This window comes from Corvus cornix, chromosome 8 (assembly GCF_000738735.6).
Source record: "Corvus cornix cornix isolate S_Up_H32 chromosome 8, ASM73873v5, whole genome shotgun sequence".
Lineage (NCBI taxonomy): Eukaryota > Metazoa > Chordata > Aves > Passeriformes > Corvidae > Corvus > Corvus cornix.
Genome location: NC_046338.1, coordinates 14,661,848 through 14,677,998, shown reverse-complemented (window position 1 = coordinate 14,677,998; position 16,151 = coordinate 14,661,848). Strand labels below are relative to the sequence as shown.

General features: G+C 38.5%; 1 protein-coding gene across 1 annotated transcript in view; it reads left to right on the top strand.

Moving 5' to 3' along the window:
• ZNHIT6 (zinc finger HIT-type containing 6) overlaps positions 1 to 14,374 on the top strand; it is a 30,987-nt gene extending 16,613 nt beyond the window's left edge. The window contains exons 9-10 of the mRNA XM_039555772.1: positions 9,014 to 9,138; positions 13,496 to 14,374. Of these exons, the coding sequence (XP_039411706.1) occupies positions 9,014 to 9,138; positions 13,496 to 13,581 (211 nt within the window). The 3' untranslated portion in view covers positions 13,582 to 14,374. The remainder of the gene's footprint in view (positions 1 to 9,013; positions 9,139 to 13,495) is intronic.
• Positions 14,375 to 16,151: the final 1,777 nt, after the last annotated feature.

Genomic DNA, 16,151 nt, shown 5'->3' with positions numbered 1-16,151 from the left:
TCTTACTTAGGAAGCAATTTCTTTTCACATTTGTGTAGTACACAATATACATGAGACAGGAATTAAGGATACAAATCCTTGGCTGAACTGCTGGCCTTGGCATGAGTTGGAACAGACCCCAAGCTGGCTTTAACCTATGCCAGAAGATTGACAGTAGAATTCATTACTCCTCTGTAGCTTGCAGCAGCTGGCACAAAAGCAGCTCTGCCAGCTTTACAAAAGCAGGGAACCAGCTTACAATAGTCATTCTTCACTGCACAACTGTAGTCAGGCACTGGTGACTTCGTGCTGTTCAAGGGGAAGTAGAATTTGGCCTGTAGTCTGTTTCTTAAACACAGCACTCCTATGTATTAATACTTGCTGCTGTTTTTTCCCAGAGTGTTGGATTTTAGTTGGTGGGGTTTTTTTAATTAAAACTTCTTGCTTTTCTTACTGAATACTTCCTTATGTTTTCCTGCAGGTCATTTCAGGCTTCCTGGTTTGTTACTGCAGCCATTTTAGTGTATTTCTCACATGCTCCATCTCTATCTGAATATCAGTCTCTCTGCTGACAAAAGCGATGCAGAGCAGTGGATGCCAGGTTACACAGCTTTTACTGTAAAAAGCAGTCACTTTCCTTCCTAGCTGCTTACATTCTTCATTGAAATCCTGTATTACACAACAGAGATGGAAAGCAGAAAACTCTCATTGCTGAGTATAATAAGTGTGTAGGGTCTGAATCTGTAGCATGCATAGCTAAATGTTTGTGATGTCTGACTACAATTACTTGACCTTTCAAAAGATTTTTGGGATGATTTCAAAAAAACCCAGAGTTTGTCCATCTTACTATCTTGTGCAATCATTTTTTTCTTGAAAGGGATTCCTTTATGAACCAGTAGACGCCTGTTTTTTTTTAAAGTAACAATCCAGTGTTTTGTAATCCATGCTGAATTCTTTTGGATGAACTGTTTTACAATTAATGGTATTGCATTAGGGTTTCTAGAGTGTCCCAGCTAGAGAGTTGCTGACTGAGACATTTATTGCACAAAGATTTATTTGAAATCATAAGGTCCACTCCAAAATTCTGCTATCTGTGTTGCAGCAAGTTAAATCCAGACAGCTTGTAGAGGAGGAATGTGTAAGTATAGAGGTGGAGGATGAGAGAACAGTAAGTGCTAAGTTGGCTTCAGCCGGTAGTTTGACCTGTCCAGTCATGTTGTGGTGTTCCATAAGCACCACAGGCAGATCTGAAGACCTTCAGATACTTCATGTTTGCAGAGCAGGTAGGCAGACCCCAAATTCTAAACCAGAAAAACTGTACACAGTATCCTCTTTTCTCATCGTATCTGGGCTTAGAGCACGGGAACAGCCTACCCAGCACATGCACAGGCAGATTTTCTGTCCTCTCTTAGAATGTGCAGCTGGAAAAGGCTGTTTCAAGAACAGATCTTGCGGTTTGCTCCTGCCCGACATTTCTACTGGAGAGCAGAGGGCACCTCCCATGTATGTATGTAACTATGTAACATATGTATGGTGTGGAAAAAGTCTTCATGGAAGTTCATCTGCTGTGTAGCATGCACGTATAAGGCAGACTTGAAGGCAGGAAAACAGGCTATGAAATTCAAGAAAATACTATAGTTGGAAAAACCCTGTTGAATAATCTGTAGCCCCTTGGCTGAGGGAAGGAGCTGGTAAAAATGAGCTGTAGAGCCAAAGTGACGTTCAAACTATTTGTCCTCTTCCACTGTAGATTAGGTGTTGTGAGATGTATTGACGGGCTTAATTCAACTCTGTGGGTTGCTGTTAAAATATTTTTATGAAGGAAAAAGAGGATTTTCTGCTGGTTTCTTGGAAGAAAAAGACAATGAGATGCTGATTTAAAGTTCCTTAATTTCAGGGGCTGGGAGCATGGGAAGGCTGAAAAGGCTTCTAGAAGCAAAGATACAAACTCTGCCCTGGACAGTTGAAGTGATAGGCTGAGTTTGGAATCTGCAGCACTGTGAAACATGGCAGCATAGCCATCAGTGTTTTTACAGAGACAGAGGAGAGGAGAACTTTTACATGTTCTTGTCAGGAAGGAGAAAACCTGTTATTTCCTCCTGATCCCGCCAAAAGGGAATCCCTCTGTTTTTTCTCTTTCTTGACGGAAGTGTGCTAGGACTGATTGTTTCAACATTGCCAAGTAGGGAACTGACCTTCCTGCTTGTTTCCCAAGAGAATAATTTGTTTTCTTTATTTCATAGTTTTTCCTTTTCATTGTAAAGCATTGGCAACCTGTACCTTAATGGTATGTTTATGGTAGTGTGATTCCCATGAAAATAAGTATAAATTTGTGAATATGTTTCCACCATTCAGTACAGAGCATTAAAGACATTTAGAGTTTCTCCATATGAGCCAAATTTGGAAGTTAATAGTTGCTATTTGGGGATTCGAAATTAGAGAAATATCAATTCTTCTTGAAGTGGAGGTTCATTAGATTAACCCAAGCATAATGACAAAAGTATTGCAAATTTACAGTGACTGATTTCTCATCAGTTTTGTATTTGTTTAGTTTAGCAGTGTACTGCTTGCTTATGTTAATTTGTCAAATGAAATTTGACATATTAGTTTTCTGAACTTGATGTATTAATAGTTTCTGATTGCATCCTTTGATACTCCTTGGTACAACTTGTACCTCAAATTATTTACAGTTAGGTTTCATGGGGCTGTGTATCAGAATGCTGTCATTAAAGTAGACTTATGACTGACTTTTTCCCTGTGATCATGCCAGTATTGTATTAGTCATACAAGTTTCATATTTTGACCTCTTCATATTTTTGGGGAACAATGCACAGCTTTTACTTGTACTAAATATGCCACTGATACCTTTTCAGTTTTTGAAACTTAAGACATTCATCTGCAGTAGCCACCTCACTAGTCTTACTAATCAGAACTTTTCCCTTGTGAAATTTCACATTCACATTAAGTCTTCTGGCTTGTGGTAACTCAGGCTGTTTTGTTTCTTTGTCCTGGGTCGTATAGTGGCCTTACATGATTGTGGTTTACACTTTTTTCATATGTCAGCTCTATAATATTTAAAGAGTTGTAAACCTTGAGCTTTTGAGCCTGGCTTCACAAAGTAAGTAAATTCCCGTGTGTGTAAAGAACTATTGCTGTGATGCACTTGACTTACAGCATCTTTACTTGATGCTGGATTTTTGTTCTTTTTTTTCATTATGTCTTATTGAGATGGGGAAAGTATTTGCATTCTTGAAATTCAGTATCACTTTATTTCTGTATTCTTTGCACCAAATTCTGCCAAATGCAAGAAACTGACATTTGCTGTTTTCACATTTTCCTTTTGTTTTGTTGTACTTTGTTTTATAACTCAAAGATGCAGAATGTTCTGTACTTCAATTAATTTTTGGATCATTGTTGTGATCCTGAATCCTTTTACCTCATCACTCTTACAGCTCAGTCCACTAAATTGTTGAAGCAGTTGCCTTATCTGCTTTATGGGTTTTGCCATCAATTGATATATTTTTCCATTATTGTCATTAAACAACTTTTACTGTGCTTTTTTCCTTTGTGCAATTGCCTCATTCTCAAGAGGCTTAAACAAGGACAGCCTTTGTGCTTCTGTGGTGACATACTTGTAGTCTTACTTTGCTTCTCTCTCCTTTCCATTAACTGTTTTGTGTGTTTTCTAGGGTAGAAGTGAACAAACCAATGAATCTTTTTGGACATCTACTATTTTGTCAAATAATTTAGGTGTTCCTGCTGTCTTCACTTGAGTATTACTTTTTTTTCTTCCAGGATGTTACAAGAGGGGTTTGTGAGTTCAGTTTTTCTTTTCCCCATTTTACACCTGAATTTTCAACAGTTCTTGGGTTTCTCTAGTGGCAGAGCCTCTTAGAGCCCATGAAAGAGAGGAGTTGTTACAAATTGTTACAATTTGTCTTAATATGGTCATTGTGTGAGGATGACCTATGGCTGAAATATGGCAAGGAAAAGGAACAGCTTCATGGTTTTCTCATTAATTGGATGTGCCTTTATGTACTCTATGAATGTAGGTGTAGTTGGGAGATGGTGATGATGTCCAAGATGCTTCCCTGGTATGCTGGCAGCTTTTTCTCCTGTACTTTTCTAGTTGGTTCCTAGCTGGGTTTGTGGTCCAAATGGTTGATAAAAGAAGGTTTCTTGATCTATTTTTTTTTTTTCCCAGAAAAAGCACTTTTTTGATGGAAGTGTTACTTAAGATAGGGATTTGACTTGAAAGGGATTTGGCCAGGCATCTGGTCTGTACTGGTCTTGATTAAGTTATGCCGGTATCAGTAGTATGGAGGAGAGGTTAGTGAACGTCTGTTGAGGCAAATTATGGAGGTCCTAGACCAGGAGAAGAAAAATAACCAAGAGTGGAAGGAGGACTATCAGGTTTTAAATACTTCTGTAAACTGTAGTATGTATTTTTTTCATATAAAAATATCAACTTGAGCTAGGTTCCCATTCTCTTTTCTTAAAAGAGTGTTCGGCAAAGTATTCCTTAATATTGTTCTGCTGTTGATAAGAGTTAGTTATAAAGGAAGTGTTATGGCAAGTCTTTTTTTTGTTTGTTTGTTTCTAAGATTTCTGCTGTTTTGCTCATTGAGTTTTCTAATTTTGTCATGTATCTGGACTAATAAAATTCACTGGTTTAAGCTTTTTAGAATGTCAGCATTCTAGTGACGAAGTTAAATATAAATACTGTGCATTATTTCAGTACATTGTATTTGCTGCCATACAACTTTCCTTTCATACCTAATTCAAGAGAGCATTTCCCTGCTTCCATGTTCACCAAATCATAACCACACGAAGAGGTTATTCACCACTTAGGAATGAAAGTCCATCTGTTAGTTATTATCTTTGCTGTACTGCAGCACTTCAGAATGAGTGCTTGGGAGAGACCTTAAGCGCTGTACCCAGTCTTTGCCTCCTTCTAGGCATATGCAGATACCCAGGAAATGCCACCCTCTTTGGTCTGGTGAAAAAGAGTCCTTCTTTCTTCCCATATGTTAGCATAGGTTTGGTTATGGATTTTTAGGACTAGGCCCAAAACAGATAGCGTGATTTATTGTGTCCGAGTTATGCCAAGTAAATACCTCGATGTTTCCACTCAGTTCTAGGAAGAAAAGTCATCTTTGTGTAAAATACGTGCAAGCAGTTTAGTTGATCTCTCTCACCGGGAATCATGAATGTCGTTATACAAATCCACGTTTTGGTAATACATACAATTGTTTAGATGGCAAAAACTTGTTTGTTCTCTTTTCAGTGTCTAGAAGACTAAACTAAAGAAATAATCTGGCTACAATTTATCTTTAATTCCAGATTGCAGATTTTTTTATTATTATTATTAAAATTGAAGTTCCTGTAGATGACATTCAGGAAAACCTGATCAGCAGGGAATTTCCTGCTGTCTGAATTCATGGAGACAAGTTACGCCACTGCGACGATAGCCACAGGCTCCATTTGAGGGGAACTTGTTCTGATGCAGTGACCTAATGTGGTATTCCTGCCTGTGGGAGACAGATTAGGAGACTGAATTGTTGAATTCCTGGAAGGTGGTGGAATAACTATAGATAGTGAAACTAGCCTTTGCAGAAACTCACAGATGCTATCAGAAGTGCAGAGCCATTAATTTCAGTATTTTGTGAAAGGTAACAGAACTGTTCATAGAGCAAATACAACAGTTTATGTGGGAACTGATCTGGGATTGCTGAATCTTGCTAAATTTTCTCAATTGTCACAATTTTTGTAGGCTTTTAAACTGCCTGCTAGCAGGCAAATTCTGTTTAATTTTGGTTCTTCAAAAAGTAGTTATTGTTATTTCATTCCAGCTAAAATCAAAAGCTGTTGTCTGCTAAGATCATCTCTTTGTGGTCCTTATAAATGGAGTCATTTCTTATTAAGAAAAAATCCAGGCCTATTTATTGCTTTGCGACATGAGCATGAAGCTTTGCTTGGAGCAAGAAAATAATCAGGAAAGTGTATTATTAGATGGTGGGTGTTGTTCAGGGAGGCTGAGGGAACGTAAGGAAGGGAAAGAGAAAATATGTGGAAAGTAAATACCAGGGAAGAAAGGAGATTGAGAGGGAAGATGCAAAGAGAAGTCCTGCTGAATACAGGGATTGGGAAGCCATAGTGCAGATGATTAGTATGAATGGGACAGTGGGAGAAAAGAGAAAGCAGGGAAAGGGTTTAAAAGAAAGATGTGAAGATGGGTATTAAGGCAATGGTTTTGTTGGTATGGTCAGTTAGTTTGGAGCCAGGCTTATCTCAAATCCATCCTGGCATGAAGGGCTGAAGGAGCTTGCTTAGGATGACAGCCTCAGTTAAGCTGGTTCCTACAGCTGGTCCTGAATCTTGAGAGTCCAAGTGAAAGGATAGACTTACACTGGTTGTTCATTTTACTGGGTTGTCAGTTGAAATGCACAGTGAAGGATGGGTTTGGAGAAGGTTACAACTCCTTATGGGTTCTTCCTAAGCAGGCTACGTAGTCCCAGGGATAGAAAACTAGTAGGTAAAAGTGGTGATGAAAGGGTATCCGGTAATATCTGCTTGTGAGGTTCTCCCTGTTCTATCTCCTGCTTGTGGTGAGACCAATTTGCTGCACATACATGGAAAGGTCTACTATTCCAGTGTTACCCTACATCCTCAGCTCATCCTGGTGAATAATCACTACAGGAAGTTACAAATGCCATTTCATTTCATTTTTCTCCAAAGAGGTCTAGCCTTTTCATAAGTAAAAATTGAAAGTGTGTGTGTGTGTGTAGGTTTCTGGTTAAACCCTACAGAGTAGTTTTCTCTTGCCCTTAGGTATCTGTTGTTCACCCTCTGATGTGTGACTTTGTTCTAGTTCTGGGATGAAATTGTGAAGATTTTTATCATGAAGTGGTCTTTCAGAGATAACCTGAAAAATCGGTCTTACTCAGGAGCTGTTCCTTATTAGAATTTGGAATTGATGTGACAAATAATAGTTTTCTTTTGAGATGTCTTAAGCATGCACAGTCAAGGAAGAGCCTGACAGGTGGATTAGCAGAAAACCTCAACTTGCACCTGTGTATGAAGTAGAGAATGTGGTAGACTGAGATCTTTTGGATAGCATATACAGTAACAGACAAGTTTAAATAAGAGAAGCATTAAGTTCCTTTGTTATATTCTTCCTGAAGTTTACAGCTCACATTATGCACTAAAAATTTAAATGTTTTCTCTATCACTGTCAACCAATAAAATTTACTTTAACAAAAAAAGGTAAAGCTCTGACTCAGTGATCTAACACTTCAGTAATTTACTATCATAAAATAGTTTTAAGTACAAATGTTTTATCTTATGCCAAGCTGGACGCTAAAGATGTTTTGTCTAAAATGTGAGATAATGGAAAGTGTATTGTGGCATGTGAATTACTTTGGCCTCTTGGTGGTAAATGTTTGCTTAACCAGAAAGGAATGTGTTCGGGTTCTTGCCAAAGGAAAGGTATTGCTGTACTTTGCATTTAGAGTACTGTAAATAAAGCAGTAAATATGTTTCTGTTCACGTGTGTTAATCCACAGGTTATGAATGCATTCATTCAATAAGAAATGTAATACACTGTTATCCCTTTTAAAGGGTTTCAGTAAGAAGAGGTCGTAATTACTTTGGCTTGAGAGAAACATGAAACCAAATATTTTCATGATGATTTGAAGTTGAATATGACAGAATTTTTGCTCAAACTAAGTCCCCCTTAAATCCCAGGAACTCAGTTCTTGGTTTACCTCCAATATTCTTCTTGTGTGCTGACTCCCAGTGTACTGCTTTTAATCACACATTATTGTAAATAGTAAAGTATATAATTTCCTTCACCTATCCCATGTTGGTTTTGGCAAAAGAAAACACAACTGCATAATGTTAATGATCAGAGGAGATAGAGTAGCTACGGGTAATACTCCACGTACTGCCTACAGTATATTTTGGTTTTGAACTTCATTTGCCCTTAGCTGATACAACAGCTTAGTGGTAATTTAATAATGCTGCTTACAGAAAGAATTGCACCACTCAGATTGCAGCGTAAAAGTATCAGAGCGTCCTTCGGATGCCGCAGTGACAGCAAGTGAAAGCAACAAGGTCCCTCTTTCAGAAGCCTTTGAAATACCCCTTCCTTTCCCCAAAATCCCACATCCAAGTTTCTAGTTAGACAGTTGGGAGAGAACGTTACAGTTTGAGAGAGTAATTGTGGAGAGGGTGCTGAGTTTACTTTTCATTACTGTGGTATCATTTGTTATGTACCTGGTTTCATCCTCCGGGGTGAAGAGGAGCCCTTTCCTGGGAAAGGACCGCACATCCAAGTCCTGTGCCTCTGGAGCACCCACGTACGTGGGGATTTCTGCAGGGAGCTTGGCTCTGATGATGCTGTAAGCAGAGATTTGCTCTGGCATAACAGGGGTGTTGTACCATCTTTTAGAAATTATTGCTGCAATGCTCCTGTATCAGAAAAAGGGTGTCTCTCCTACAAAAACAGAGCTCTAAGTGCTTCCAGTATACCCGTGCTTTAGTAGTTGTTCAGGTAAGCTTTTTACTTCATCTTCCTAGGGCTTCACTAGGTAATTCACAAACGTGATAAGTAAGGTACACTAGTAATCATGTAAATTAAACCTGTAGTGTTAAAACCCGTAAGTAGAATATTAAGTGTTATTTTTAATTTAGAATCAGATTTTGATAATGTATCCATTTTGATAGCCCTATGTCCATATCTCATTTGCTGAAGATATTCATTAAGACATAATAAAACATTTCAAACCTCAGAGAAATTTGTCTTTCATTCTCCCTTTGTTCTTTATGTGTTAGGAGGGTTTAAAAAAATGGTGCAGTTGGAGAATAAGACTGGATATGTAATTTGAATTATAAGATAGTTCTTCTGGACATGGTATCACGTGAAAATCATGTGAAATGACAGAAAGCCTTTTACGTTTGTTTTTCCCCAGAAAATGTACATTATGTCCTTGCTAGTATTAAAATCCAAAGTAAACTTCCTGTTATTTTTAAGGTACAATGAACTGGATGCCAGTAGAAGCCTTCTAGACAATCTGAAAGGCAAAGTAATAATTGAGTATCCAACATTATTTGTGGTCTTGAAAACATTGAAGAATGACATGGTGGTCCTTGGCCAAGGTGAGCATATATTTATTTCCTGTTACGTTATACTTGGATATTTTTGTTATATCATTTTGTTATATATAATTTGTTATATATATATATATTTTTATATATATATATATAAATAATATATGCATATATTTTGTTATATAACAGTAGTTAAGGATATACCTACTAATATTTCCAGGAATGAGCAATAGGTTTTGTATTTCCTTCTGAAGCTATAAGATTGCTATAAAAAAAGCTGTTATGAATGCTCTTGTCTTAAAACTGCTGGCTGATGGCATACATCCATGAGCTGTACTGGAGGTGTTTTGTCTAACTTTGTTTACTGGTGCTTCACTGGGGTTTTTAATATATTTTTAGCCACTAAGGTAAAACAACTATTCAGACTTGTGCTAGTTTTTTTTATGTAGCAAAGTGTGACAGAGTTGATTATTTCTAAAGAGTCAGGCTGTCTAAGGAAGATGAGTTTTAAGTAATCCTCCTAGTCATGCAAAGGAATTATCCTCCTTTATTTTCTAGCATGGCTTCTAACATTGGACAAATAATTCTGAATTGTGGGATAGTTATTGGAAATTATAATGGCAAAGTCACTTTTAAGGTGGGTTAAAAGCACAGTGTTGTCTTTTAAAAAATACTTTGTTGAGGGAAAGCTTTCATCTTGGAGTTAATTTGGAAGAGAATCCAGATCTAGCAGGAATTCGCTTTTAGTTTTTAAGTTAATTTCCATTTTTCTCCCCAGTATAAAGGCTTCATCTCTTTCTGAAGCTAAAAGATTGCTGAAAGATATTTCAGCTGCTGTAACAGGGAATCCATTCTCATCTCCTAGTCCCCTTTCTGGTCACCTTAGTTATCATATCCCATAATTTTCAGTGATGGGCCAGTCTCTCATTCTTACAGATTTTTACAGAAAAGCTTTGAGATGTATTTGCAATTACTATTTCCCTGCAGCTGTTCAGTCATGGCTCTAATGTATATAATTTGACTGATTAAATACGGAACTGAGAATATTGTACCAGTGATACTGGACCTCCAGGATCTTGGCTGTTCTGGCTAGATTACACAAAGTGATCCCCTAAGTGAGAGCAATCTGCAGCCAAAGATATGGCACAAAAATTCCTTGTGCTATGTACTGCGAGGGCTTCTGAGAGGGAAACAGCACACCAGGTGGTAAGGTAGGAGTCAGGTCTGAGTAACTGGGCCCTGTGATACATACCCTGGAAGTGCACATACAGACACTGGAGTACATGAAGCTGGGTGCTTCTGAGTTTATCCATTATTTCTTGTTCTAGGACCCTGGCTTTTCAGTAGTCAGCTGTACCCCTATGGTTTAGAGGTCAGGAGCAAATTACAATTGATTGAGTCATATACTTAATCTGTATAGGGTTGTCATTGTCTCCTGAGCTAATAGGGAGGTTGTCCTTTTAAGGTTATAGATTCAAGTAAGTGCTGATTGAACAACGGTATTTTGAGGTCATGCTCTTGCAGCACCTACCTGATTCTGTAGAAGGCAGAGGAGAAGGGGAAGAGAGAGCCAGTAATAGCTGGGAAGTGCCGACAGCTCTATCACAGGGCAGTGCAAGTGTGTGTCTTAAGGACAGTAACCTTCCTCTGCTGCAGGAATCATTTGATTGCTAGTCATCCTTGCAGAGATTCTGAGAATACTAACAGCCATTTCAGGTTTTGAGAAGCATTGATTTTTGTTGTTTTTTAAGTGTTTCTATAGAGCCCATAAAAATTAACTTAATAGCTCCCTGTTAAGGTGTCTTGGGTATAGCATAGCAAAAGTTACAGCTAATGGCAAAAATGTCATGATTTTCACAACTTTTATCATAACTTACTGCAGTCTTCTTGGTTAAGATATTAATAACCAACTTCGGCCTTGAGTTAGGTTTGGACCCTCTGTTCTTGGTATTTTTTCTGTTAAGAGTGGAAATCTGTGACAGTAATTATAGATTCTTGGAGGAAAAGCATGTTCACAACATGAACATGAAAGTTGGAGGACTTTTTTGTTGCTGTTATTCTGTCTGAAGACGACGTATCACTTTAGTTAGACTGTGTCACAAGCATTGTGCTCTTCTTTTGTACGTCACCTTTACAGAATATAGGAGAAAAAAAACAGTTTTCAGTTTGCTTTAGCAGTTGCATTCACAGATAATTGCTAAGAGTGCAAATCTTAGGTTAACCTCCAGACTGTCCAGGGAGAAGTCTGTGGTAATCAGAGAAGTATTTTAGCCCCTTCCCATCTCCCAAGAAGTGACCTTTCTGCTGCAGCATCTTCTGTGTTTCTTGCAGTCCAGTTTCTTTGCCATGTATGGCTTTTTGTATCAGAAGTCTGCTCCTCCCAATCCATCAATCCTGTTCTCACTTATCCTGTTGCCACCAATGCTGCCTTTCCTCTCTCCCTCCTGGCGTGCCCGGAGGGACACTTGTCCCACTCAGAGCCTGTCCAGCTGACCTCCCTTTGTATTCCAGGCAAACAGCTGCCACACTGATGAGTGGACATGTGGGAGGGTGTGTGCTGAGCATGGGGGCTCAGGCTGCCATAACCCTGCTAACCCTGTTTGCATGGGACCCAGGCTAGAACAAGGAGAAAAGTCTTGCAGGAATTTAACTGCTAAAATACTGTTTCCTTCCTGAGCAGTCTCAGATCTACCCCCTTTCCCAGGAAGAACAGAGTCAAGTTTTCATAACCACAGCAACAGGCATATGCTGGGGAAAGATCACCATTCTCCCTGAGATTCAAGTAGTAGCCCCCAAGGACTGGGGGATAGCTAGAGCTGAGCCCCTTCAAAGAGAAACTGCTAGGATTTGATGAGTATAAAGCCTATTTCTCCTATTCTTCTTCTCAGAAATGGCTGAAGTATTTTGGCTGAAACTTTCAACTGCATAAGGAAAGTAAAGATTGAGGAAGGAAACTGCCACTGAAAAACCCAGAGTTTCAATTTTACATTATAAGTAAACTGCAGACAGTTTTATGGTGAGAAGGATTGGGCAATCTTAATTTATAGGCAGTGCTATCAGTACCATACAAATATGCTCTTTTTGAGTGAAGACAATCTATAATTCCTGTTAAATTTTACTGTAACAGACAAAAGTAAAATCTGACTGTGCAGCTTTGCTGTGAGTCAGAAGATTGCCACATTCTTTTATGTGATGTTTTGATGCTTGACTTGCTTAATAGCAAAAACTACAGGTGCTCTGATTTCAGCATAGAAGGTCAGTCATGGCTGAAGATAGTAGGGGATTATAGAAGCTTTCACAGGCCTTACTTTGTGCATTACTCAGTACATATCTGGCATATAAATGTTAATTGATTATACACTAGATTTAATATAGACAAAATGTAACCTCTGATGTTTCTGGGTGAAATGCTTCTATTTTCTTGAACAAATTCCATTGAAAGTGTACAGGTGCACACTGCGTCCTATGTATTATCCGTGATTGCCAGCTGTAGAATTTATCTTGACCAGACAGTAACCATACTTCATCAACTCCATTTTGGTAACATTCTCTTAATGAAACCTCTGATAATAAATGCTCAAAAACATCTTTAAGTTCATAGATCAAATACTGAAAATAACAATGAGAGCAGAACATGAAGCATGGGCCTGGTTTGCTGTAGTTTATTTTTGTGCTGCTTGAGTGTCACCAACCAGTGGCATTTGGTGACCTCACCACAAGGTGACCAGGGTCAGTGCTTGTTAAAGAAGGATCCATGGGCTGTGAGGTTGAAGACCGGTTTTGGAGATGAGAGTTTCACTATATGATCTCAGCAGAGCACAGTAGCCATGCCCTAAAGCACAAGTTACTGTGCGCCTTGACCCTCACCAGACTTAGCTTAGGGAGTTACATAGCTTATCACTATCTTTGGGGTGCTGGAATATGTGGAAGAAACACAAAGCTACATCATTTTCATTTGCCATTTCCATTTACAATTTCTCTGTAGTTCCACATCTTAACTGAAATGCTAAGAAAAGTGTAAATTATTTATAATTCATTACAGTTGTGATATATGTGTGTAGCATCCCAGAAAACAACACTTAAAACAAGCCAAAAGAATAATTTTAAATTGTCAGTAGATGCAGAGTTTTGTGGGGGATAAATACTCTGCTTTCCAACTTGGCTGAAAGACCAAGATTTAAAAGCTGAAAGGAATTCTCAGCATTGTCTTGATTTCTCCTTCAACAACAAGGTCCTACCCAGGGCTTTATCACATGTCATGAGACTGGTTATGTCTTATGAAATAGCTGTCCTAAAGAAAAGCGCAGTTAAAAGGAAAAGAAGATACGAAACTGCTTTTGTTTGATGAGCAAACAACATTGCTGAAACTAATTGCTTGTTTGTTTTTTGTGTTCTATATCCTCAGATGGCAGTGAACCTGCAGAGAACTCAGACAGTGAAAGCTCATCCCTTTCATCTGTGGAAGAAGGGGAGATTCGGGACAATTCATGACAGTTCTTTGAGAGAAGAGGGTGCAATGGGCTTTTATTTTTTTAATTATTTAATTAAATTGTTTTTATACTACTAAGCACCTAGAGGTTTGGCTTAACTTCCTTTACTACAGCTAGCATGCTCAAAGTGCTTGACTGTTTTTGGATTTAATAATGCATATTTAGGGATGTAAATAAAAACATGGGGAATTGTGCTTCCAGAAAAAAAATACTGTGTTCTAATTTAATTGCAGTCTTAAATTGCACCATTGTTTTTCCTTTTTCCCTAACCAGCTCAGTGCCAAATTTTTGGGTTTAAATATCTGATCATATATTTATATTTATATGTGGATTTGAGCCTTAATGCTTAAATTTACTGGATAAAAAAGCATGGTTGTTTCATTAGATCAGTTCCCTTTTACAGTATTTCTATGTAACACTGAGCTGCTGAAAATGCTCTTATGTTACTTTTGACTTTAATCTTCTCTGGTGACATTTTGGGTGCTCGGTACAATACTTTTTTTTTTTGTTCCTTACTCAGTTGCATCTTGTTTCATGTGTTAATGGTCAGGTCAGACTGTCTTTGCAGGGTGGCATGTTACTGTGTATATAGTCTTCTCTCCAGATCTTCTAAATTACCTTGGGTTTTAAAATCCATAGAAATGGATACGTAGACTGGCACTAATGCAAATAACGCTGGACTTCTAAAGAATGCTTGTGGTATGCATCTCATATTCCTAGTACCTTCTGAAGTTAGGTATTGTAGATACTAACTGGCATATCAGCTAGATTTACCTACTTTAAAACAAATAAATAGTAAAAGGAAAAAGAATTCCTGTACGGTATTGTCTGCTGACAGTTGTTAGCTTCTTAAAAGATTCCTAGATCACAGAGCACTTACCCTGTATCCAAGTCCCCCGTGCCTGTGGGGTCTGTTGGAGGATGAGAACAGCAATGCCACAAGCAGTGCAAGCCGCATGAGCCCCTCTCGCCACTGCACCAGGGCATTCTCAGGAACCAGCATCAGCCTTTGCCTTAGTTTTGCAAGGGTCTGGCTGAGCCGGCCTTTGTAAAGTCTTCAGGACATAATCTAAACAATTCTCAGAGGTTGTTGCTGCCTTTGTAGCTCCGCAGTCTCTGTCTCCTGCTTGAGATGAGCACCTTTGTGTGTTGGTGGCCTGGGGTGTGTGTGCTAAATTGCCGTGAAGGTGCTTTTTCAGTCGTGAGTGCTGATGATGTACGTAGAAACACAACAGAAAGCAGTGAAGGAACCTGTGGAGGCAACAGGAGGCTGTGGGAGCAGTACAGGAGAGGGCTCAGGCTTCCAGACTCTCAGTCTGGGATTCAGGGCACCAGGCTGCTGGGTCCTCACCAGTCGTGCTGCATGGAGAGGATTTTTGAGACATTCAAAGTTTTAGAAGGGGTTTTTTTCTGTTGTAAAGAAACTGTAGTTAAAAAGTTGTTTGCCATGACGTCTCACTACTGAAGTTTGGACAGAGTGTCAGTAGTCACATACTACTTTTTCTCCCAGTGGTATCATATGTCCTTTCTCTTGTGATTTTTGCAACCTCTGGTAAAACAGGAAAGTTTTTCTTCTTGCCTGGCAGTAGCCACCTGTGCTCTATTTTCTTTCTTAGTCATTGTTGGTCCTCTGCCCACCCCTTGTTTCAACATTTGTTTTTTTAACCCTTTTTAAAGGACCAGGATTCCTAGCTATAGGTGCTGCTTGCATATTTGCTGCACACTGACTTGGTAGCCACAAATTACTTTAGACCAGTCTTGAATTCATTCATAGTAATACCAGTAAAAGAGCAGAACAGCAAGACTGCCACAGTTCACTTGCCAGATAATGTTTCATCTGGAGTAAAAGCATGGCATTTCTGTTGGACTCACAGCACAGTGAAAATGAGAGTGCTGCAAGTAGTAGTGTTGATCTGCATGTGTGTGTGATTAGTCTTTGGCTGAGGAACACAGATTTGTGATTTGCATTACTTTCCTGTGCTCTTGGGGGTTTCATTAATGTAGGAAAGGGTTTGCCTGTGGGGTTTTTTTTCTTATATAAATCTACGTTAAGCTTCCTTGTGAGTCAAACACAACATAATTTGTTTTTAAATGAAGATGCTGTTAAATCTGTCCTTCAGATTTAAATCCTTCTCTACCTTAAAGAAGGCTTTAAAAAATTATTAAGGAGCATTCCTGTGGTGGTTACTAGAACTGAAATTTCCCAGATGAATTCTCAGATGAAGCTGAGAATCATCTTCAGAGTTCAGTCAAACTGAGATTGAAAGGCCTTGGTAGCATTTGCCATTCATTCCTAGGCTACTACTTACCTATTTTTACAGTTACACTAGTTTGAACAGAGGTGATTCATCAAATACAAACCAAAATGCAATTCAAATATTTTATTCAAACTTTTTCAATTTTTCTTTACAAGAAATCAAAATTCTTCATATTAGTGGTAATTCTTCATAATAATGAGTTTACTGGTTTAATCAAAGTTTATGCATTCTTTTGTTGAGCAGATGTTTTTAACACTTTCATAGGCAGTTAAGGAAAGTTCTTAATTTCTTTCTGAGTAACTTAAGCTGGAAC